At 43.8% G+C, this 26,320-nt stretch overlaps 1 protein-coding gene across 1 annotated transcript in view; it reads left to right on the top strand.

Annotated features, from left to right (window-relative positions):
* Positions 1-26,320, top strand: part of BCAS3 (BCAS3 microtubule associated cell migration factor) — a 630,880-nt gene that overhangs the window by 132,465 nt on the left and 472,095 nt on the right. The window contains exons 11-12 of the mRNA XM_081943945.1: positions 972-1,055; positions 24,984-24,998. Coding sequence (XP_081800071.1) covers positions 972-1,055; positions 24,984-24,998 — 99 coding nt within the window. The remainder of the gene's footprint in view (positions 1-971; positions 1,056-24,983; positions 24,999-26,320) is intronic.

The raw sequence follows: 26,320 nt of genomic DNA, 5'->3' as shown, positions 1-26,320 counted from the left end.
GCAGCAATAAACAGGACTTTCTTACACAAACACAGAGAGAGAGAGAGAGAGAGAGAGATAATGAAAGAAAGAATGCAAGAGAGAGAGAATGAATGAGAGATAATGAAAGAGGAGAATGAAAAACAGAGAGAATGAAAAACAGAGAGAATGAGAGAGAATGAATGAAAGGCAGAATGAAAGACAGAATGAATGAGAGATAATGAGAGAATGACTGAGAGAGAGAATGAAAGAGAATGACTGAGAGAATGAAAGACAGAATGAAAGAGAATGAATGAGAGAGAAAGAATGAAAGAGAGAGAATGAAAGACAGAGAATGAAAGAAAGAATGAATGAAAGAGAGAATGAATGAGAGAGAGAAGGAAAGAGAAGGAAAGAGAGAGGATGATATAATAATATTTTATTAAGATGCTAATGCTAGAGGCAGGATTGAAGGTACCCGTGAGTAGCTGGTCTTGCTATAATACAAGTCCTCGACTTACCACCACAATTGAGCTGCAAACTGCATTGCTAAAAGCAGGACAGTTGTTAAGTGAATTAGGCCCCATTTTACAACCGTCCTCACTGCAGGTATTAAGTGAGTCACCACAGCTTTTAAGTTAGGAAACAGTTCTTAAATGAATTAGGCTTCCCCCGTTGACTTTGCTTGCTAGAAGGTCACTAAACGTGATCACGTGATCCTGAGTCACCTCAACCGTCATACGTACCTGCCAGTTGCCAGCATCTGAACTTTTGGTCACGTGACCATGGGGATGCTGCCATAGTCATGAGAAAAAGGATCCATAAGTCACTTTTTTCAGTGCTGTTGTAACTTTGAACAGTCACTAAAAGCACTGTTGTAAGTCGAGGACTGCTTGTAACGGGGTGGAAGGAGAATCCCAGGCCCACAAGAGTCTGCTGTTGATTGGTCTGCTGTTGATTGGTCTGCTGTTGATTGGTTGACTTGACCTAATGCAAATGCTTCCTTCTTGCAGCTGATTCGTTGCCATCAGTCCCGGGGCGGAGCTTGTGGCGATAACATTCAGTCCTACACAGCCACAGTCATCAGCGCAGCCAAAGTGAGTCTATCAGTAGCCATTTCCGTGGCCCTCATGGCAATGTACTTTTATTTATTTATTTAAAAGTCGTTTTTATTCTGACTTTCATTTCAGGGTTGTTGTACAGGTAGATCTCGATTTACAACCACAATGAAACCCAAAATTTGTTGTTAAGTGAGACATTTACTTAGTTTTGCTCCACTTTACAACATTTATCTCCACAGTTGTTAAGGGCATCGCCACAGTTGATAAGTGAGTGACCCGGTTGTTAAATGAATCCGGCTTCCCCATTGACACTGCTTTGTCAGAAGGTTGCAAAAGGGGATCACGTGACCGTGGGAGGTCATAAAGAGGAACCAGTTGCCAAGCATCTCAAATTTTGATCACATGACTGTGAGGGTGCTGGAAAGGCTGCAACTGTGAAAAGAAAGAACTGTGCTCTTTTTTTCAGGGCCGGTCACTAAAGGAATTGTTGTAAGTCGAGGACTACCTGTGTAGCCAAAAGCATTTATTTCAGTTGTATAACTCCCCTTTCCTCCAAAGAGATACAGGCCAAAATAAGAAAACAGCAGGTTTCGTAACAATAAAATACAAACAGTAAACAATTAATCTTAACAGTTAAACTTGACAAACCAATTACAACGACATTAAAAAGACATTTTTTTACCTGGAAAAAAAATGGGTAGGAACTTAAATGTAGCCGTGCTTTTTATAAAACAGGAACATAATTTCTACCTAATCCAACATTCACTCCCAAAATGGTTATCCAGAAAACCCACAGGCACGATAGGAGCCCAGCACCAACAGAGCCAGTGGTCAGGAATGATCAAGGCTGAAACAACATCTGGAGGGCCACCATTTTGACATAAATATAAATGTGAATGAAGAAATATATATTTTCACAGCATGAGGACACATGCCTTTTTTAAAAAGAAAAATCATGTCTCTGACTATGGAAATCCTATGGAAAACATCTGGGTAAGATTAAAGAGTAAAAAGTGGTACCTTTGTGGGCATCAGCTGTGGGCCACCTACCCAGATAGAAGACGTGGACGATGGCTTTTAAAATCCGAGCTCCAATACAGGTAGTCCTTGACTTACGACCACAATGGAGCCCAAAATGTATGTTACTAAGCAAGGCCGTGGTTAAGTGAGTTTTGCCCCGTTTTATCGCCTTTTTCTTGCCACAGTTGTTAAGTCAACCATGGCAGTTTTTAAGTTAGTAACATGATTGTTGAGTGAAATTGGCTTTCCCGTTGATTTTGCTTGACAGAAGGTGCGATCACAGGACTCCAGGGACACTGCAACGGTCATAAATACGAGTCAGTTGCCAAGCAGCCAAATTTTGATCATGGGACCTTGATCATAAGTGTGAAAACGCTCATAACTCACTTTTTCAGTGCTGTTATAACTTTGATTTCAGAGTCGGTTTAATGTCAGCGTTCCAAGTAATGCACCCATAGAAAGCCGAACTCAGAGGCAGGTAAATTCCTCAAAGAACAAATTTATTGGATACATCATTTTGGCACAACTGGTGAAAACCGACTCTGAAAGTTCCCATGGTTTTCACCTAATTAAAAAGTGAAAGTCTTCCCCCTTTTCCCAAGTCATCAGTCATATAGCTCAATCAAGGTGCTGGCCAGTTGCTTGGTTACTTCGCTCCTCCTCTTCCAGCCACCTGTTGGAATGACCTTGGTTCCTACAGGAAAACCTTTTGTTTTGACTGCAAAACCCCAATTAACTATTTCCCTCCCACTCCCACCTAGTGGCAACTCTGAAGCTTAAAAGAAGGCCCCAGCCAGGTTCCCTTCAGGGTTGATATTGAGCAGTCACTAAATGAATGGTTATAAGTCTTGGACTGCTTGTATTCGAAGGACTAGAACTCACAGTCTCCCAGTTTTGAGGATGGCTCTCACCATTGCCTTCCTTGGTAGCAGTTTTTTCTTCTTCTCTTCAAGGCCATTTCCTCTTCCCTCTACAGTCTGGTAGGAAAATGTGACACAGAGATCCATAATTCAGGAATTCTGTGCTGGCGTTGGCCTTCTGTCAGGTACCTTTTGGTGGATTTTTGAACCGAGTCAAAGGTTAGATTGGGTGAGAGTCCCTTCCAGCTCATACATTCTAAATTTATAGCTGTAAATTCAGTGAAACGCGAGAAACATTGTCATTTAACTGCAAAATTGCATCCCCTTCTGGGTTTCTGAAGCCGTGCTTATTATAACTTCATCACTTTCTCACTTTCTGGGAGAAGACATGGTGGTTTGCAAAAAAGGAATTGGACATTCGAAGTTTTCAATTGGTGGGATTTGACCGGCTTCTTCAAAAATACCCACAGAAAAAGGCAGAGAGAATGTGCCATTTCCTTAGAGTAAACAAGCAACAGTTTGAAAAGGGGGAAAAATGTGTATCCCATAATGATGACTTTGGATGCCAACCAATCTTGTGTCAAATGTGTGGAAAAATCACAGGTTTTGTATTGGTCAAGACAAATATGGATCAGCCTGTGTATTTCAGGAGGGCGGGAGTACGGAACTGTATCACACAATTTGTTTTGTCATCTTCATCTATTCTTTCTATCTATCTATCTATCTATCTATCTATCTATCTATCTATCTATCTATCTATCTATCTATCAATCAATCATATATATATATGATATATACATATATACCAGTGGTGGCTTCCATGTGGTCGGCCACATGGACGCACGCGATGCGCTCATGCGTCGTTCCTGTCAGCAATGTTTCCACAAACCTCCGCGACACTCCAGCTGCTCAGCGGAGCGTCGTGCAGGCGCTGTACGCACCATGGGCATGCATGGAAGCCTTAAAAGACAGGTAAGGAGCTTGGGCGGGTGGGTGAGCCCTCTGGCGCACCGTACCGGAACGGTATCCGGTGCTCCAGGCAGGCTCCGGTACGCCCGTACTGGGGAATACTGCCTGCAATCCACCACTGATATATACACATATACATATACATGTATATATAATAGATAGATGGAACTCCTCGAGCAATTTCAACCAAACTTGGTACACAGATGACTTACTCTCTGGAGAAAAATATTGTGGGGGTAAGTCGCCCCTAACACCCTCGGGGTGTGTGTTCTGTTAAGATACAGCCTGTTGTGCCTTAAAATGACTGTCGCAAAATGGCTTCTACAGTACAGCGCAGTGGAGTTGCCATGGTAACGGCTTCACAGTGCTCCACAAGGGGGCTCCCTCTGGTAAGGGGGAAAAACTACATTAGAAATTACGTTTGGTCCGGACATTTCCCCCCCCTATAAATAAATACCCGGACAATGTCAGGTTATTGGCTAGTCTTTAATACAAAATAAAATACTTATGTTCCCTTAATTTCAGGAATTCCAGCACATTCTCATTCTTATTCTTACAATTAAAATGTAATTAAAAATTACATTTCTGGATTTGAACTTCTGCTTAAATCGAGATCATTTAAATTCATCCAGGGAACTATATACCTTGATGGTTGAGTGGGTTTTCTGCTGCAGATATTAAAGAGGAATATTGTATGGTAGTTAATTAATATTTAGTGTGTCCCCTTTCCCAAGCCCTACAGCAAACAAATTGAAGGGAGGAAGGACATTTTGGGAAATTTGGAACTTTAATGTGCTTTCAAAGTACAAGGCACGGTAAATAGGGCCAAATAAAGATTGGTCTAGTGGCTAAGGCAGCAAATTAGAAACTGGGAGACTGTGAGTTCTAGGGCTGCCTTAGGCACGAAAGTCAGCTGGGTGATTTTGGGCCAATTGCCAGAGGACTGTGGGTTCTAGTTCTGTCTTAGGCATGAAAGCCAGCTGGGTGATTTTAATACAATACAATACAATAGCAGATTTGGAAGGGACCTTGGAGGTCTTCTAGTCCAACCCCCTGCCTAGGCAGGAAACCCTACACCACTTCAGACAAATGGTTATCCAATATCTTTTTAAAAACTTCCAGTGTTGGAGCATTCACAAGTTCTGGAGGCAAGTCGTTTCACTGGTTAGTTGTCCTCACTGTTAGGAAATTTCTCCTTAATTTCAGATTGTTTCTCTCCTTGATTAGTTTCTGCCAATTGTTTCTTGTCCTCCCTTCAGGGGTTTTGGAGAATAGCTTGACTCCCTCTTCTTTGTGGCAGCCCCTGAGATATTGGAAGATGCTATCATGTCTCCCCATATCCTTCTTTTCATTCAACTAGACCTACCCAGTTCCTGCAACCGTTCTTCATAGGTTTTAGTCTCCAGTCCCCTAATCCTCTTTGTTGCTCTTCTCTGCACTCTTTCTAGAGTCTCCGCATCTTTTCACATTGTGGTGACCAAAACTGAATGCAGTATTCCAAGTGTGGCCAAGTGTGTACTTTTTCCATTATTATTATTATTATTCTTTGAGTCCTTTAAGTCCCAAAGTGGCACAAGTCACTTTTAAAAAAACCTTAAGGCAAAAAGGCAGGCATCTGTTTTCTCTTGTTACCTGATAACTCCGTAATGAGCCCTAACAGCTTATGTGAGAGCAGGGCCATTAGCACTAATGGACGGAGACAGCTGATATGGCATGGGAAAGGTTAAAAGATTACCGAAGGAAAAATTCACAAATATGCTTAGCGCAGAAAGGAACGGAACAGTTTCAGGCTTGATATTTACAGACTAATGGATTGGGTCAAATTAGAATCAGCTTTTCTGATATCTTTTTTTGGCCGTCTTGCTTTCCTGTTCTGCTGCAGGGCAGGGCGGTCACTGGTGGTTATTGCTTAGATAAGCATCCTGCCTTTTATTTTCTGAAACCTCGGCAGTTGTTCCCTCCTGCTGTGGCCAGGTTGGCTTACCTTGCGTGTGCGTCTGAGTGGGCATCTCAGAAGGACCACGAAACCACGACATCTGGACAACCGTTGAGTGGCTAGAGTCGCAAAGGGAACATCTAGTTAGATGAAAAGAAGGACTAGGGGAGACATGATAGCAGCCTTCCAATATCTCAGGAGCTGCCCCAAAGAAGAGGGAGTCAAGCTATTCTCCAAGGCACCCGAGGGCAGGACAAGAAGCAATGGGTGATAACTCATCAAGGAGGAAATGTTGGGCTCAGTTGTGGACATGTCGAGGACACAAATGTATAGATTTGTGGTGTTAGTTGTGAAGTCGTGTCCAACCCATCGCAACTCCATGGACCGTGTTCCTCCAGGACTTCCTGTCCTCTACCATCCTCTGGAGTCCATTTAAGCTCACGCCGACTGCTTTGGTGACTCCATCCAGCTACCTCATTCTCTGCCGTCCCCTTCTTCTTTTGCCCTCCATCGTTCCCAGTATTAGGCTCTTCTCCAGGGAGTCTTTCTTCCATCTCATTAGGTGGCCAAAGTCTTTGAGTTTCCTCTTCAGGATCTGGCCTTCTAAAGAGCAGTCAGGGTGGATCTCCTCTAGGACTGACCGGTTGGATGGCCTTGCAGTCCAAGGGACTCAATGCAGGAGTCTTCTCCAGCACCAGAGTTCAAAGGCCTCATGAGAATCTTTTATTTGTGGGTTGTATTAATTATCCAAGTGAGTTCCGAGGACTTTACAGTCCTCAGTAGACTCGTTCACGGATCTGATTAACACTTTCTGTTTACCTTTTTACTCTGATTTTATGTATTTATATAAAGAACTCTTAAATCGCTTTGGGTCAGGCCAATAACCACAATCTGAACACTCTGACTTGAATTACTGCACTTGAGGCAAATCTATATTTGCTCCATCTTTAGTAAGTTCTGATCTGCCAACTATGCCGCTTAGCCCAATGTGGTTAAGAAATGGCAGTTCCTAATTGCTTGCTGGAATTGGTCCTAATTGCGCCATATTCAAATCTGAAGCCCGAATTAAAAGGTTCACCAGTAAGTTGATCCAGGGCAGTTTTCATGGATTAAAGGAGAGAGCAACCTACTTTTGAACAACTCAATTAAGTAAGCATTTAGAATAGAGTAGAGTAGAGTAGAACAGAACAGAACAGAACAGAACAGAACGGAATAACAGAGTTGGAAAGCATCTTAGAGGTCTTCTAATCCAACCCCCTGCTTAGGCATTTGTTTATATATTACTGCTATCTTCCAACTCTCTTATTCTATTCTATTCTAGTTTTTAACTAAATCACTGCAGTGGATAAGTTAGTAACCCTCGTTGTTAAGTGAATCTGGCTTCCCCATTGACTTTGCTTGTCAGAAGGTCGCAAAAGGGGATCTCGTGACCCCAGGGACACTGTAACTGTCATAAATATGAACCAGTTGCCAAACGTCTGAATTTTGATCACGGATCCTTTGATCATTTCAGGGAGATGCTGAGAAAGTCGTAACTGTGAAAAATGGCCCTTTGTCACCATTTTCAGTGCCGTTATAACTTTGAATGGCTGTTAAATGAACTGTTGTAAGTCGAGGACTACCTGTATTGTAAGGGGCAGCTCCATCGCCTCTTTTAAAGTCTGAATCTGCCCAAATTTTCTCATAGTATTGGTTGCTTCAGTTAAATGTTCTGGCTGCCAAGCTACTGTATATTTGTGGCTGCTATAAATACTGTGAAATCAATGTAAAAAAAATGGATAATTTAAATGTCAGATAATTCCAAAACGGCATCTATCTGAAAACTTTTGACAGTGGAAGCAAGCATGTTTAAATGGAATCAATTGCTCTTAGCCCATTTGATTTATATATTTCATTTTCGACAAATACATGAAGGTCAGGCCAGGTCAAAGAGTACCCACAGGCAATTGAAATGCGATCAGACTGCAATAACCATGATAACAAACCTTCATTTCACGTCGAGAGGAATCTGACAGTTCAAGAATTAACAGCGTCATTGAAAAGCTATCAAAAGTTTGCAGAGTATAAAACATTCCCTTAGATCAGTTGACATGATTCCCCAAACAATCAATAATATATCATTGTTACACAGTTGTTAAGTGAATCGGCGCAGCTGTTAAGTTAGCAACAGAGCTGTTAAGTCAGGGGTGTCCAAACTTGGGAACTTTCAGACTTGTGGACTTCAACTCCCAGAATTCCCCAGCCAGCCATGCTGGCTGGGGAATTCTGGGAGTTGAAGTCCACAAGTCTGAAAGTTCCCAAGTTTGGACACCCCTGTGTTAAGTGAATCTGACTTCCCCGTTGACTTTCGTTGTGTGTTAGAAGGTCACAAGAGGTGATCACATGACCCCCCCGGGATATGTCATTAATATAAGCCTGTTGCCAAGCATCTGAATTTTGAACACATGGCCAAGGGGACGCTGCATGGTTATTATAAGAGAGAAAATCAGTCATAAGTTACTTTTTCAATGCCACTGTAACTTTGGTCCCTAAATGAATGGTTGTAAGTGAAGGACTCCTTGTGTATACTTGCGTTCTCCCCCCCCTCCCCCCCCATTTGCACAGCTTCCCTGAATGGCATGTTGTATGTAGATCCACGAACAGCATATTTGGAAAATATTGAGCATCTGTAGGAAAAGATATATATATATAGGTAATCCTTGAAATACAACTGTAATGGAACCTGGCCATTAGGGTTGCATATTGCGATGGCCATACGTGAAGCATTATTAGATAGTGCCCAATGTTCAAGTTTGTCAAGATCCTTCTGCATCTTAAGCCTATCTTCTGGAGTGTTGGCTATTCCTGCCAGCTTGGTGTCATCTGCAAATTTGATGAGTTCCCCATTTATCCCCTCATCCAAATCATTGATGAAGATGTTGAAGAGTACTGGGCCTAAAACAGAGCCTTGGGGTACTCCACTGCATACTTCCCTCCATGTAGTTCCATTGAGGACTACACGTTGAGTGCGGTTGGTCAGCCAGTTACGAATCCATCTGGTGGTGATGCTGTCTAACCCACATTCTTCTACTTTAACCTACTACTAGGTTAAATGCCCCAACACTGGAAGTCTTTAAGAAGATGTTGGATAGCCATTTGTCTGAAACGGTGTAGGGTTTCCTGCCAAGGCAGGGGGTTGGACTAGAAGGCCTCCAAGGTCCCTTCCAACTCTACTATTGTATTGTATTGTATTGTATTGTATTGTATTGTATTGTATTTAGGCATACCAGGGGTTGTAACACAAATACATATATCATCATCTCACTTAATGATCCCTCCCATCCCTGCTCTTCCCAATTGAATTGTTAAACAAATGTGTTGTTAAGTGAAACACAGAGTATCTCAAATGGGGGAGACCCTAGCACAGGGTAGCTTTATCATGTAGCCGTGTACAGTTATTCCAGATGTGGCGGCAATATTCACAAGCTACCAGAATGCAATTCGACCCCTGGAAACATGGCAACTGCTTGTCTCAAAGGGGCTTTTTCGAAGGGCAACTGGACTTTGTTTTTGCTTGAAGAGGTTTCACTTCTCACCCAAGAAGCTTCAGTTCTGACTGAATAGTGGAGTCTGGGAGGATTTATATTCTTGTATTTTGGTCGTTAGCACTCTTTCGGGGAGTCACTGAAGCCACTTGGAGGTTGATCTGTGCCCTCAGAGTCACAACCAGATGGACCGAAAGGGATATAAATCGTTCTACCATTCAGTCTGAGCTGAAGGAAGCTTCTTGCATTAGAAGTGAAACCTCTTCAAGCAAAAACAAAGTCCAGTTGCCTTTTGAAAAAGCACCTTTGGGACAATCATAACCTGGATGACTGAGAATCCCCAGAGACATATGGTGACTGCAACAAAGGAACCCATTCCAACAGCCAAATTGCAAGGATAATGCAATTTTGGCTATTCGTAGCCAAGGTTCCCCCCCCCCACACACACACACACCTTTCGTCGCTGTGTGAGTTGCACAGAACTCATCTGAAAACTCCAGTGCAAGAAATAAGAAAACGAAATTAGGTTCCCGAATGCCCTTTGGGGGGCTTGTTATGCCTCCGGTAACAACGCATCTCATATCTGCATAAATAAATTAAACAGAGCTTTTTCTAACCTGCTGTTTGATTATATTATCCCTCTATGCAAAATTTGTGCTTATAAGGCGGTTCATCTCCCGTTGCCTGCAGAATTGTACCTCCTTAAAATGACACGATCTTTGTTTAATCACTCGGGGGGTGATAAAATGGTAGTGATTAATGACAGGTAAAAAAATAGTAATGGCATATGTGGTATGCATATGTGTTGGCACATCTGGGAACACCAGATTCTGAAAGCTTCTCAGTTTTCCCCACCCAGATGAAAGTTCAAGATCTCCAGAAGACAGGCTTAAAATACAGAAGGATCTTGACAAACTTGAACATTGGGCACTCTCTAATAAAATGAAATTCAATGGTGAAAAGAGTAAGGTTCTACATTTAGGCAACAAAAACGGAATGCACAGGTACAGTATAGGTGATACCTTGCTCAGTAGTAGTAACTGTGAAAGGGATCTTGGAGTCCTAGTGGACAGCCATTTAAATAGGAGCCAGCCATGTGCAGCAGCTGCCAAAAAAGCCAACACAGTTCTAGGCTGCATCAATAGAGGGATAGAATCAAGATCATGTGAAGGGTTAATACCACTTTATAAGGCCTTGGTAAGGCCACACTTGGAATACGGCATTCAGTTCTGGTCACCACGATGTAGAAAATATGTGGAGACTCTAGAAAGAGTGCAGAGAAGAGCAACAAAGAGGATTAGGGGACTGGAGACTAAAACATATGAAGAACGGTTGCAGGAACTGGGTATGTTTAGCTTAAGAGAAAGAAGGACTAGGGGAGACATGATAGCAGTCTTCCAATATCTCAGGGGTTGCCACAAAGAAGAGGGAGTCAAACTATTCTCCAAGGCACCTGAGGGTAGAACAAGAAGCAATGGGTGGAAACTAATCAAGGAGAGAAGCAACTTAGAACTGAGGAGAAATTTCCTGACAGTGAGAACAATTAACCAGTGGAACAGAAGTTGCCTCCAGACGTTGTGAATGCTCCAACACTGGCAGTCTTTAAGAAGATGTTGGATAGCCATTTGTCTGAAACAGTGTAGGGTTTCCTGCCTAGGCAGGGGGTTGGACTAGAAGACCTCCAAGGTCCCTTCCAACTCTACTATTGTATTGTATTGTATTGCCCCACACCCACAAGTCCATCCCATGGTCCAATCTCCCACTGCCACAAAGGCAGTTCCAGCCATCCAGTCCGGTCTGGTGCAAAGACAAAGGATGACCTTGGCTTTCTAGAAAGAATGTTGTTATAGCTACATATCATCTAACTCCGTACAATCCCCCCTCCCATTTTATCACAATAGAAAATACATAGTAGAATAATAGAAAATGTTGCAGGCCAAACATCCAAAAGAAAAGATAGCTGCAGGCCTGACAGAGGTATTCTGAAATACAGTATACTCCCCCTAAATGTAACCTTCCTTGGATGTTCCATTAAAGCAGGGGTCGCCAACCTTGAAGGCTTGTGGACTTCATTTCCCAGAATTCCCCAGCCAGCTGCTGTCGGGGGCTATTGTGGGTGGTATCGTATTTTTCAGAGTATAAGATGCAAGTTTTTCCCTCACAAAAAAGGGTGAAAATCTGGGTGCTTCTTATACACTGAATACAGCATTTTGCCTTCCTGAAACCCCATCACCTTTGCAAAAATGGCCATGCGTAGCCTTTAGGAGGCTTCCAGAGTGCTCCTGGGGGCTGGGGAGGGCAAAAATGAGAGAAAAACGGGCTGTTTTTGGTTCGTTTTTGGCCCTTCCAGCCCCCAGGAGCACTCTATAAGTCTCCTAAAGGCTATGCATATTTTTTGTTTGACCAAATAATGGGTCCATTTTCGCTTATGGGAGGGGGAGCCCCCAGGAGCACTCTATAAGCCTCCTAAAGGCTATGCATGCCCTTTTTTTTTTTTTTTTTGACAAAAATGGGTCAGTTTTTGCGAAAAACGGGCCCTTTTTATGAGGTCTGCAGAGTGCAAAAACTTTTTTTAAAAAAATTTGCCTCTTCAAAATCTTGGTGCGTCTTATACTCTGAAAAATATGGTAATTATCGTGGTTGGGACTCCAAAGCAAATCTAAAGGCGAAATACCCAGCAGCAGTCAGAAACAGAATAAGAAAGCTTTGGTGTTTCCTGAGCTGAGTGGTTTTCTTTCAGACATTTCATTAGAGTCGTTAGAGATCCTCTCGCTCCGAATTTGATCGAACACAGGTACGAGCCCATTTAAGGACGTACCTTGTGGCATTGAGAGTGGCCAAACGCCAATATTGTGGCACTCTCATTGCATCCGCGGAGAACCGCCCTGCCGCCCTGTTTCGGGTGTCCCGCTCCCTCTTGTTTCAGAGGCCGCGGGAGGCCCCTCTACAGGGCAGAGCAGAGGAATTTGGTAAATATCTGCAGGATAAAATCGCTCAAATCCGGAGAGACTGGGTTCCTGTCAGTGATCCAGTGGAGACGCCCATGGCGAGTCTTGAGGCTTCGATCTGGGAGGAGTTTGACTTGGTTGCCATCGAGGATTTGGACAGATTGCGTGGACGACTGCGACCCACCACATGTTTATTGGACCCGTGTCCCTCCTGGCTTGTACTGGCATCCTGGGAGGTTACACGAGACTGGCTCCTGGGCCTAGTGAATGCTTCGTTGGGCGAGGGGTCTCTCCCGGCCGCCTTGAAAGAGGCGGTGGTGAGACCCTTGCTCAAGAAGCCTTCCCTGGACCCTTTGGAGCTGGCCAATTATCGTCCTGTCTCCAACCTTCCCTTTTTGGCGAAGGTTGTAGAGAGTGTGGTGGCCTACCAGTTCCCACGACATCTGGAGGAAAATGATTATCTAGACCCGCGCCAGTCCGGCTTCCGCCCCGGTCACAGCACGGAGACGGCCTTGGTCGCGTTGGTGGATGATCTCTGGAGGGCCAGAGATAGAGGTTGTTCCTCTATCCTGGTCCTATTAGACCTCTCGGCGGCTTTTGATACCATCGACCATGGTATCCTGCTGCGCCGGCTGGAGGGGTTGGGGGTCCGGGGCACCGTCTTGCGGTGGTTCGGCTCCTACCTTTCTGACCGGACGCAGCGTGTGTTGACAGGAGAAGAGAGGTCGACCCTACGCCCCCTTACTTGTGGGGTGCCACAGGGGTCGGTCCTCTCGCCACTCCTGTTCAACACATATATGAAGCCGCTGGGTGAGATCATCCGTGGTTTCGGGGTGGGATACCATCTGTACGCTGATGATACTCAGCTGTACTTTTCCACCCCGAACCACCCCAACGAGGCCATCGAAGTGATGTCCCGGTGTGTGGAAGCCGTACGGATCTGGATGGATGACAACCGACTCAAGCTCAACCCTTCCAAGACGGAGTGGCTGTGGGTACCAGCCCCCCGGTTCAGCCAATTAATTCCATCATTGGCCATTGGGGGCATCCATCTTGCCCCCGTGGAGTGGGCGCGCAATTTGGGCGTCCTCCTAGATGCCCGGCTGTCCATGGATGACCATGTGACAGCCGTGGCAAGGGGGGCGTTCCACCAGGTCCGCCTGGTGCGCCAATTGCGCCCCCTACTGGACCGGGATGCCTTGCGCACAGTCACTCATGCGCTGGTGACGTCTCGCTTGGACTACTGTAACGCTCTCTACATGGGGCTTCCCTTGAAATGCACCCGGAGGCTGCAGTTGGTCCAGAACGCAGCCGCGCGGGTGATTATGGGGAGTACTAGGTACTCCCATGTGACACCGTTCCTGCGCGAGCTGCACTGGCTTCCTGTGGTCTATCGGGTGCGTTTCAAGGTTTTGATAATAATCTTTAAAGCGCTCCATGGCTCAGGACCTAGTTACTTGCGGGATCGTATTCTGCCCCATACATCCCTGCGACCAATTCGCTCGCACAGAGAGGGGCTCCTCTAGGTGCCGTCCGCTAGACAATGCCGTGGGGCGGCGCCTAGGAGTAGAGCCTTCTCTGTGGCGGGCCCAACCCTGTGGAATGACCTCCCTCCGGATATTAGGAATACCTCTGACCTCCGCTCCTTCCGTATTAAGCTTAAGACCCACCTATTCCAAGCAGCTGGCCTGGCTCAACTCTGATCTAACCATATCGCTCCTGACGGGTTTTTAACTGGGTATTTTAATTATATTTAATTTCTAGGGGTTTTAAATACAGTATTTTAATTGTTTTTATCAATCGACCTCCTCCTTATGTATGTTTTAGTGTACCTTTGTTATATGTTTGTTTTGTTTACATATTTATTTCGTATGTTTCGTTGTACGCCGCCCCGAGTCCTTCGGGAGAGGGTGCGGCTAAGAAATAAATATATTATTATATTATTATTATCCAGGCCTCGACTGAACGACAATTCATTTAGTGACCGTTGAAAGTTACAACGGCACTGAAAAAAGTGACTGATGATCGATCTTCACAGTTACAACCTTTGCAGCAGTGCCCCCCCCATGGTCATGTGATCAAAATTCAGACGCTTGGCAATTAGTTCATACTTATGACCGTTGCAGCACCCACGGGGTCACGTGATCCCTTTTTGCGACCTTTTGACAAGTAAAGTCAGCGGGGAAGCCAGATTCACTCTACTACCAGGTTACTAACTTAACTGCAGTGTGATTCACTTAAGAATTGTGGCAAGAAGTGTTTTAAAATGGGACAGTTCTCTCTTAACAAATTCTCACTTAACAGAAATGTTCGTTTCCCTTGTGGGTGTAAGTCAAGGACTATCTTATCTGTAGCAGTGTTCCAATATTTCAGGGGTTGCCACGAAGAAGAGGGAGTCAAACTATTCTCCTGGGCACCTGAGGGTAGAACAAGAAGCAATGGGTGGAAACTAATCAAGGAGAGAAGCAACTTAGAACTGAGGAGAAACTTCCTGACAGTTAGAACAATGAATCAGTGGAACAGAAGTTGCCTCCAGAAGTTGTGAATGCTCCAACACTGGAAGTTTTTAAAAAGAGATTGGATAACCATTTGTCTGAAGTGGTGTAGGGTTTCCTGCCTAGGCAGGGGGTTGGACTAGAAGACCTCCAAGGTCCCTTCCAGCTCTGCTATTGTATTGTATTGTATTAAAATCACCCAGCTGGCTTTTATGCCTAAGATAGAACTAGAACTCACATTTTTCTAGGAGAGAGCTGGATTCTAACTTCCTACAGTACTCTCAGAGGATGCGGTTATATTTCTCAGGCTTCTAATAATATGAGGGGCAAACTGGGGAACCCACCTCGGTTGAGGGCACAATGTGCATGTACCCCCAAAACCTCACATGGAGATGAATGGACCTGAGGCGTCTCAGATGACTTCAGAATGCTCTTCTACATGCCTCTGCAGCAAAAGGAAACAATTCCCAGTTTGCTTTTGTGCGGTACCTCCTGTTTATTTCGGAAAGATACGCCTTCCTTTCTATTTCTGAACAGCTTCCGGTGCCTTGAATAGGGGAGCCAAGGAAGCGTACGGCCCGATAAACAATATTCATATTTAAAGCATAACAGTGGAGATGCCGAAGCCAGCCGGGGTTGGTTCAACCCTGGGCAAAATTTGGCTCTTCACGAAGAACTGGGAATGGACTTCTAGAAATTGGCAGGCTGGTTCAAGAGGTTGTAGAGAGACCCCGAACAGCTCCTCGATTAGTTAAGCGTTGAACGCAAAGCACAAAGCCTCTCCATGAAATATGATGGAGCAGGAAGACTGGCCCTAAGGCCACACTATTGAGCCTATGAGAGAAGCCTTAGAGAAGCCATCTCAGCTGTCATGTCAGTTTAAGTCAGGAGTCTCCAAACATGGCAACTTTCATAAACCCATTCCACTGATCAATCTCCAGTGGTGGAGCACCGGCAACTTCTGGAGGCAATTTGTTAATTCTGGAGAACTGTTTGATGCAGGGGTGTCCAAACTTGGGAACTTTAAGACTTGTGGACTTCAACTCCCAGAATTCCCCAGCCAGCATGGCTGGCTGGGGAATTCTGGGAGTTGAAATCCACAAGTCTTAAAGTTCCCAAGTTTGGACACCCCTGGTTTAATGGTTCTAACTGTCAGCCCCAAAGGTGCTATTTTCCACGAGGCAAGTGGACTTTCTGGCTTTTCTTTGAAGAGGTTTCGCTTCTCATCCAAGAAGCTTCTTCAGCTCTGATTGGATGGTGGGGGATGGAAGGATTTATACTCCTTGCATGTAGCTGGTCATTTGCATCCTTTTTAGAGAGTCATTGAGGCCTCTTGAAGCTTCTTCAGCTCTGACTGGATGGTGAGGAATGGAAGGATTTATATTCCTTGCAGAAAGCTGGTCATTTGCATCCTTTTTAGAGAGTCATTGAAGCCTCTTGAAGCTTCTTCAGCTCTGATTGGATGGCGGGGAATGGAAGGATTTATACTCCTTGCTGACAGAACTGGTCATTTGCATCTTTTTAGAGAGCTGTTGAGGCCACTTGGAAGTTTAACTATGTGCTCAGAGTCACCTGAGCATTGCTCGTAGTCTACTCAGGTGACCCTGAGGACACAGATATACCTCCAAGTGGCCTTAAGGACTCTCTAAAAAGGATGCAACTGACCAGCTGCCCTCAAGGAGTATAAATCCTCCCATTCCCCACCATTCTGCCAGAGCTGCCTCGTGAAAAAAAGCACCTTTGGGACAACCAAGATCTGGATGACTGAGAATCTCCATAGACTTCTAACTATCAGGAAATTTCTCCTTGCCTAGGAAGGAAACCCTACACCACTTCAGACAAATGGTTATCCAGTCTCTTTTTAAAAACGTCCAGTGTTGGAGCATTCACAGCTTCTGGAGGCAAATCGTTCCACTGGTTAGTTGTCCTCACTGTTAGGAAATTTCTCCTTAATTCCAGTTTGTTGCTTTTCTTGATTAGTTTCCACCCATTGCTTCTTGTCCTACCTTCAGGTACTTTGGGAAATAAGTTGACACCCCCCCCCCCTCTTTGTGGCAGCCCCTCAAATACTGGAAGACTGCTATCACATCCCATCTAGTCCTTCTTTTCATTAAACTAGACGTACCGTTCTTCCTTTAGTTTAGCCTCCAGTCCCCTCATTTTTTTTGTCCAGATTTATGCTGCTCACAACTCCAGCCTGGTCCAAATTCAAGAGAACAGAAAGCAGGAGAGAGGTTTTTATACTGCATCCAGTTTTGGTCTCCACGATGTAAAAAAGATGTGGAGACTCTAGAAAGAGTGCAGAGAAGAGCAACAAAGAGGATTAGGGGACTGGAGACTAAAACGGTTGCAGGAACTGGGTATGTCTAGTTTAATAGAAAGAAGGACTAGGGGAGACAGGATAGCAGTCTTCCAATATCTCAGGGGTTGCCACAAAGAAGAGGGAGACAAACTATTCTCCAAGGCACCTGAGGGTAGAACAAGAAGCAATGGGTGGAAACTAATCAAGGAGAGAAGTAACTTAGAACTGAGGAGAAACTTCCTGACAGTGAGAACAATTAATCAGTGGAATGACTTGCCTCCAGAAGTTGTGAATGCTCCAACACTGGAAGTTTTTAAAAAGAGATTGGATAACCATTTGTCTGAAGTGGTGTAGGGTTTCCTGCCTAGGCAGGGGGTTGGACTAGAAGACCTCCAAGGTCCCTTTCAACTCTCTTATTCTATTCTAAGTATCAGTGTTTCTGTGGGTGAGGAAGTTCAGGAGTTTAAATTTGTGTCTGGCATGTCAAAAGTACAGTCTTTAGGGGTTTTGGGGGGTTGGGGACAGCTATGAAAATCCTGAATATCAGCCTTACTGTTCGTTAGAATCATAGGGCTGGAAGGGACCTTGGAGGTCTTCTAGTCCAACCCCCTGCGGGAAGCTTTATATTATCCCGGATAAATGGTTGTCCAATCTTTTCTTGATAACCACTTGTCTGAAGTGGTGTAGGGCTTCCTGCCTAAGCAGGGGGTTGGACTAGAAGACCTCCAAGGTGCCTTCCTGTTGTTCTACTCTATTTTTCTGATGATCCGGCCCATCGGCTGAGAAAAACGAAGTGCACTTGTTGGATGTGGTGTGTTTGTGTGTTTTCCTGAGAAGCTGACCGTGTGCCAGTTGTTTAAGGATTCTATTTCTTCCACTTCTGGGGAGAGTTTAAAAGGGCGGGGGATGGAGTGGGAAGGACAGAACCCAAAGGAGAGGATGTGTATTGCTAAGAGATGTTAAAAACCCAGCGACCTCTTCTTTGATTGAGGTTTGGCTGGCTCTGACAACAGTTTTTGTTCGTTCTCTCTCTTTCTCTTTCTCTTTCTCTTTCTCTCTCTCTCTCTCTCTCTCTTTCCCTCCCTCCCTCCCTCCCTTTCTCTCTTTCTCTCTCTCTCTCTCTCTCTCTCTCTCTTTCCCTCCCTCCCTCCCTCTCTTTCTCTCTTTCTCTTTCTCTCTCTCTCTTTCTCTCTCTCTTTCTCTCTCTCTCTCTCTTTAAGTGGTAGCATCTCCATTAGCATTAATGGGGTAAGTACATCAAGCGAGGCATCTCAGAGGTTTAATCAGGCTTCCTGGCCGGATCGGTGCCGTCAATACCGAATGGCGCCTGGTTCTGTTGGCTCGGCCGAGGTTTTTCCTGACAACACACCAGCCTGAGTTCTTGTGCGTCCGTCATTTCCCCATGAATAATTGAAGGCAAATGCTCGGCTGCTAATTGATGAACACTAATGTGTTTTCTAATCACTGCAGTTTGAGGTTTTAGCACTAAACAACGGCGGTTGCCATCGATTTGTGGATTCGGCTGCAGCCCCGGGATCTGGTGTCCGTCTCTTCCACCCCCCTTCCCCCCCCCGCCACCTCACCAACCTTCCGATCTGAACAGGGAGCTTTGTTGGATGCTACCCACTCTGAAGGTAGTCCTCGGCTGAGGACCACAGCGGGGGCCCCAAAATTGACGTTGCTAAGTGAGAGGTTTGCTTAAGTGAGTTTTGCCCCATTTTACGACTTTTCTTCCCACGTTTGCCAAGTGAATCACAGCGGCTCTTCTTTGTGGTAACCTCTCAAATACTGGAAGACTGCTATCATGTCACCCCTGGTCCTTCTTTTCATTAAACTAGACATCCCGAATTCCTGCAACTTAAAAAAAAATAATGTTTTAGTCTCCAGTCCCCTAATTATTTTTGTTGCTCTTTCTTTAGCCAAACCCAAATCCTGCAACCGTTCTTCATATGCTTTAGTCTCCAGGCCTTTAATCATCATAACATACTTAATACTCTTTCCTTTTCCTATTTCCCCCCCTAAGAACAATCTGTGATGTGATTGAGCTGAGAGAACGTCATTGGCCCAAAGTCACCCAGCTGGCTTTCATGGCTAAGGCAGGACTAGAACTCCCAGTATTTTGCTTCCTAGATTGTGGCCTTCACCACTAGAGCAAACTGTCTCTCTTTATCATGGGCCAAGATCAATTGGACGAACTAGAACTGACCATTTCTTGGTGACTGGCTCTGAGTCATACAGCCGACTTTCATGCCTAAGGCAAGACTAGAACTCACCATCTCCAGGTGATTGGCCCAACTCACCCAGCCGTCTTTTGAGACTAAGGCAGGACTAGAACTCACCGTCTCCTGGTGATTGGCCCAACTCACCCAGCCGGCTTTCATGCCTAAGACAAGACTAGAACTCACTGTCTCCTGGTGATCGACCCAAGTCACCCAGCCAGGCGGCATTTGAACTCAGGGCCTCCTGCTTTCTAGCCTGGTTCCTTAACCACTAGACCAGTGATGGCGAACCTATGGCACGCATGCCACAAGTGGCACGCGGAGCTATTTGTCAGGGCACGTGAGGCGCTGCCCTGTTAGCTGGTCAGCGCGCATGCGCGCGCTGGCAAGCTGAGTTCACCTTTTTAAAAGCTATTTTTTGCCTTCCCCGGGCTCCAGGGGTTTCATAGGAGCCTGGGGAGGGCGAAAAGAGCCTCCCCCCCCCGGAGGCCCTCCGGAGGCTTCCCTGAAGCCTTCGGAACGCTTAAAACCACCCTCCGAGCAAACCGGAAGTGACTATAAAGCCTCTGGAGCCTGGGGAGGGCGAAAAAAGCATGTAAAATGGGGGGGCGCGTTGTGCGTGCATGCGCACTGGGGGCGCGCGCATTGCCTTATGGGTGCGGCATGCCCGCACACGACCCCCCTGCGCTCCCCCCACTTGTGGCATGCGAGCCAAAAAAGGTTCGCCATTGCTGCACTAGACCAAACTGGGATTACCTATATCTTCCAACCTATATTTTTATGAAGATATTCATTTAAAAAAAAAAAAAGATTAATGAGGAAAGGAGATGGAATGCAACAGCAGGAAATGGACTGATTCTTTCCTCTGTAGGAAGTTAGCACCCAGCCCTCTCCTAAAAGGCAGAATATTATATTTCCCTGGAAGAGAAAAGGAGAAACGTGTGGTTTTTTTTGAGGCAGGAAGCAGACTCACTCTTTTTTTTTATTGTTTTAATTAGACAAATAACACACACACAAAACACTCTTCAATACAACTGCCAGCTAGCATGTCAATTGGTTACATTTGAGTTCCGTGCATTACTACAATCATTCTTTATACTTCATTCACATTAAATTGTGCATTTTAAATCAAAAACGATACCCACATTCTCCTTTAGCTACATTTGTTCTGAGAGTACTTTTATCAAGAGACATTCGTATTTATATTATTCAATGGATGAACATTTTAACACTGACAACCCTCTATGAGAGCTACCACATTCTGTTTATTTATCGCCTAGGATCCCTACTTCTTTCCTCCATCCACCTATACCATTTATCCCATATCTGATAGAATTCTGATTCCTCTTTTCCCTGGATTTCTTTAGTTAATTTGTCCATTTCGGCACAGTCCATCACCTTTCTTATTATTTCCTCTTCGCTTGGGGTTAGCTTGTTTTTCCATTTCTGGGCATAGGCAATCCTTGCCGCCGTTATTATATGCAATATTAAGTACTGGGTTTCTTTTTTGTATTTTGTAGGCAGTAATCTTAATAAGAAAATTTCCGGTTTCCAGTCTATTTTAAATCCCGTTATTGCCTCCAGCCACTTTTGGATCTTTTTCCAAAACTTTTTAGCCTCCTCACAGGTCCACCATAGATGATAGTATGTTCCATGTATTGATTCGCATTTCCAACATTTTGGGGATGTGTTTGGCGATATTTTGGCTAACCTTGTTGGTGCTAAGTGCCATCTGTAAAACATTTTATACTGGTTTTCCTTATATGCGACCGAGAGTGTCATCTTTAAGTTTGTTCCCCAAAATTTTTCCCATTTGTCTAATTCAATATTGTGTCCAAAGTTCTGTGCCCATTTTATCATTTGTTCTTTCACAATTTCCTCTTCCATTTTGTATTTCAGGAGAAATTTGTATATTCTCCCTATCAATTTTCTATCTGGGCTTTGGATGATTTTATCCAATTCGTGTGATTCTGTTTCAATGTCATATGATTTGGTATCATTATTGTATTTAGTTTTGATTTGAAAGTAGGTTAACCAGTCAACTTTCGTGTTCCGTTCTGCCAATTCTTCAACTGTTTTTAAGTTTCCCTGTCTATCAGTTAAATCTCTATATCTTAGTATCTTGTTCCAATCTATAAAATTTGGATGAGTCGTCCTTTCTGTTGGTGATAGCCAATTCGGGATTTTCACGTAATGGATTTTTTTTATTCTGAGCCATTTTTGCAATAACGCTCTTCTAACTAAATGTTTTTGAAAGTATTTGTGAGTTTTATTTTTATCATCCCATAGGAAAGTGTGCCAGCCTGCTTGCAAATCATGGCCTTCCAGGGTCAAGATTCTTTTATTCTTTAGCTCTATCCAATCCTTTACCCATGTTATTGATACTGCCAATGCGTATAAATCCCAATTTGGTAGTGCTAAACCTCCTCTCTCTTTGCTGTCCTGCAATGACTTTAGTTTGATCCTCGCTTTTCGTCCCTGCCAAATAAACCTAGTGGTTATGTTCTTTAATTCTTGAAAAATTTTTTTACCTGGGTTAAAAGGTGCGTCTTGTAACAGGAATAGGATTATTGGTAATATATTCATTTTGATTGTCGCTATGCGTCCCATGAGCGATAGTTGAATATTTTTCCAATTTTCTAAATCTTTCTTTATTTGTATCACTAATTTGTTATAGTTATCATCTTTAATTGTGGAACATTTTGCCGACACCCAGATCCCCAGGTATTTTACTTTCTTAGCTATTTGCATATTGGTTATTATTTCCAGTTCCTCTTTTTGTTTTTTGGTCATGTTTTTGGTTATCATTTTTGTTTTGTTTTTATTGATCTTTAATCCTGCCACTTCGCCATATTCTTCTAATTTTTGAATTAATTTTCGACTAGAATCTAAAGGGTCCTCTAATACAAATACTAAGTCATCGGCATATGCTTGTACCTTGTATTCTTCATTTTTGAGTCTTAAACCTTTTATTCCCTGGTCTTTCCGGATTTCATTTAGTAAGATTTCCAAAGTCAGTATGAACAGCAAAGGAGAGAGGGGGCATCCCTGTCTGACTCCCTTTTTTATTTCGATCTTCTCTGTTAGTTCTCCATTCATCAGAACTTTGGCTGTCTGGTTATTATAAAATCCTTCTATCATTTTTATAAATTTTTCACCGAATTTCATCTCATCCAATACTGTTATCATAAATTTCCAAACTACATTGTCAAATGCTTTTTGTGCATCAAGGAAAACCAGTACCATTTGTTTTTCTGGGTGCGCCTCATAGTACTCTATTATGTCTAGGATGATTCTCGTATTATTTCTAATGTGCCTGTGCGGTAGGAATCCATTTTGGTCTGGGTGTATTCGTTCATTTAACACCTGTTTGATTCTTCCTGCCATAATTGCTGCAAATATTTTATAGTCAGAATTTAATAATGAAATTGGTCTGTAATTTTGAATTTCTTGTTGGCTGGATTCTTCTTTTGGGATTAGCGATATTATTGCTTCTGTCCATGTTTCCGGTATCTTGGCTTTTCCTAAGATTTCATTAAACATGTCTACCCCTAATTCTTCCAGTATTATTTTATTATTTTTGTATAGCTCCACCGGTATTCCATCTGGTCCTGGTGTTTTATTACTTTTCTGGTTTTTCAGAGCTGATTCCACTTCGGCTAACATTATTGGCCTGTTTATCGCCTCCCTTTGCTCTTTTGAGATTGGGTTTATCTTTGCTTTGTTTAAGTAATGCTTTATTTTATTTTCCTCCATACTGTCTTGTGTGTATAATTTTGTGAAGTATTTATGTATAATTTTCTTCTTTTCTTCTGCTTTGTATTGAATCCTTCCGTTCTCATCTTTCAATTGGTATATCATCCTTTTTTCTCTTTCATTCTTCAGTCTATATGCCAGCCATCGTCCGGGTTTGTTGGCATGTTCAAAATAGCTTTGTCTGGCTGCTTTAATTTTCTGCGCTAATTCCTTTTGGTTTATTAGGTTGAGCTTATGTTTGATCATCTCTCTTTTTTCTTTTTTCTTTTTATTCTTTGGGTCTTTCTGGAGTTCATCTTCGGCTTCCATAAGTTCCTTTTGGATACTTTCTTGTTGCTTTTTTTGGTTTCTAGTTTTCCTTGCCATATAGGCAATCGTAAGGCCTCTTATGTATGCTTTCATAGTGTCCCAGAGATTTTGAATTGAGGTATCTTCTCTTTTATTTATTCTAAAAAATTGTCTTAATTCTTTCTCCAGCATTTGAGTGTATTCTGTTTCGTTTATGACGCTTGAATTCATCATCCATCTTTTTCTTCTTCTTTGACCTTTCCATCTTAATTTTATTGGATTATGATCTGCCCATTCATTTGGTTCTATTTCAATTTCATCTACTTGATTGCATAGTCCAGATGAGATCCAAGCCATATCAATTCTTGATAGTGACTGGTGAGGGTTCGAATAAAAGGTATATTGCTTTCTGGTTTTGTGCCTTTCTCTCCAAATATCATGTAATTTGTATTCAGTTGCCATCTCGAAGAAGGCTTTGGGCAGCATATTTTTTTTTGTTTTTCTTTTTGCTTTCGTAGTCCATTTTTATGTCCGCTATTGCATTGTAGTCCCCAATTAAGCAAATATTTTCATATTCCAATTCATTTATTTTGTTGTGTAGTTTCCTATAAAATTCCTCCTGTTTCTGATTTGGTGCATATATGACTATTAATAGTATCGGTTTTTCTGTTGTCTCTAATTCAATCATTAGTATCCTGCCTTCTTCATCAGCGTAGACTTCTTTGGAATTTATTTTTTCTTTTATGTAGGTTGCGATCCCTCTTTTCTTTTTTTCTGCTAGTGTTGTGTATAATTTCCCTAGTTTTTTATTTTCCAATAAGTTCTTATGGTCCCTTTTAATATGCACTTCCTGTATGCAGATTATATCTACCTTTAGTTTCTTTAGTTTGTTAAACATCTGCACTCTTTTTTTGGGTGCGTTCAATCCATTCAAGTTTAGTGAGATAACTGTTATTTCCTGGTCCATCTTTAGATGGGGTTTTTCTTGTTACTTCTAGTTTGTATCTGACTCTTCCCTCTCGCACCCTCCTTTTCTACTCTCTCTCTTTCTTGCCTCTGTTCTTCTTTCCTGTTTCCTTCTTTTTCTTCTGTTGTTTCCTCCTCTTGGCCTCGCCTTCCCCTTTCTAGCTCCTCTTTACTTCCTTGTTCTTCTTCCCCTGTACAGTATTTCTCATAAAATTCCTGCGCTTCCTCTATATTCTCTATCTTATATCTTTTCCCTTGCCATGTCACCAATACCCCTTCTGGGATCAACCATCTGTACATTATTCTGCTTTTATTTAACTGGTTTGTTAGGAATTGGTATTGGCAGACTCACTCTTAATAGTCCCCACCCTCCTCAATAGCCATCAGATGTCCACACTTAAGAGGTAAAGAGATAGCTAGGTCTATTCATAGGCAAATGCCCTCACCCAAGATCCAACAAAGGTAGGATTAGCCCTCTACCCATCTAGCAACAGAACTGACCACATGGCACTTGGGGAGATTACATCACCCAGCAAGATTTAACCAAGCTTGGGACTCAAGTCTGACAACCAATCAGAATACATTTCTTACACAGGAACAGGAAGCTGCAAGGCGGGGCCCAAGAGAGGATATAAATCTCTCTCTCCCCCTCCCACCCATGTTTTTTTTTTCTTTGCCCAGGACCAAGAAACCCATGTGCTCCTGTCCACCATTAAACCCTCTTTCCAAACAGCCTCCATGTTTCCAGTGTCTTTTTCCCCACTTGGAACTGAACCCAGATGGGACATTTCTTCCAACAATTCAACTTCCTAGGCCAGGGGTCGGCAACCTTAAACACTCAAAGGGCCACTTGGACCCATTTCCCACCAAAGAGAAAACACCGGGAGCCACCAAAAGCTTCCTGTGCCCGACTATTTCCTCAGCGGCTACAAAACCAGCATATGTAGTTGAATTGAAGGTTCTGTTTTCTTCTGAAACCTTTCTTTTCTTGGATTCGCCCATGGTTGCCCTACTGGGGGTTGAAAAGCGGAATAAATCGCATGCCCGCGACTGTTGTACACTGGCGGTCGTGACGTACGTTTTGAGCGACGGAGCCGCAGCAGAGGGGTGAAAGAGCCACATGTGGCTCCAGAGCCACAGCTTGCTGAGCCCTGTCCTAGGCCCCCCTGCCGGTATCCTATTGATGGGTTCTGTGGTATTGACGCTGAAAGCCGCAAGGGAGATCAGCAGAGGCAGAGTCTGAAAATGAATTGATGAGAACGCGTCCGGTTTCCCTCCTATTCAAGGCGTTTTACGTTTTGTGGAAGGGAGGAAGGGAGGTTCGACTTGAAGTCTGATGTCAGTTTAGCGAAGGAAAAGCGGAGAGGGCTCCTGGGGGTGTGTGAACCGGTCGCACTGACTTTTCCGTGGGCCTTCCCACCTGCTCCAGCGCTATGGTTACCTATATTCCCTTTTCCGAATCCCTTTTCTGATTGGGGCGGCAGAGTGGATTGCTGCGCCTCAGCTGTTTTCCTCGCCTGCAGTAATGCTGAAGGTGAGTTTTTGGTAAAGGGCCCCACAGCTGCAGCACGAGTCAGGTGCAAAGCCATTGCTCTGCGAACCGGTCTTTAAACCAGTAGGACCCCCCCCCCGGTGGGTTCCCTCCAGATGTTTCAGGAGCTTCTATCATCTCTTGCCTTGGCCATCCTGGTAGGAGCTAAGAGCAGCGGTAGTCTGAAACCTCTGGGTGGCATCAAATCTCCTGTCCTGTTGTAGCAAATAAATGACAGCGTGAAAACTTGAAGGGCAAGGGGGTCCTGGGCCTCCCTGAGCGGCTTGGTTTCCTTGAAGACACCTCATGACCCAAACTAGGTGACATCATCAGTGCTAGAAGGGAGGAGGGTTTGTGGAGAGGAGGGTGAGGATCTGTCAGTCTTTCTGTCCGTTCGCCCATCCAAATAAATAGAATACATCTACATTCAACCATCCACTCACCCATCTCTCTCTCTCCTCTCTTCATCCCTTCATCCACCCATATC

The sequence above is a fragment of the Natrix helvetica genome, assembly GCF_964273705.1.
Source record: "Natrix helvetica genome assembly, chromosome: 2".
Taxonomy (NCBI): domain Eukaryota; kingdom Metazoa; phylum Chordata; class Lepidosauria; order Squamata; family Natricidae; genus Natrix; species Natrix helvetica.
Note: the sequence above shows the minus strand (reverse complement) of the source record. Positions and strands in the feature narration are given on the sequence as shown.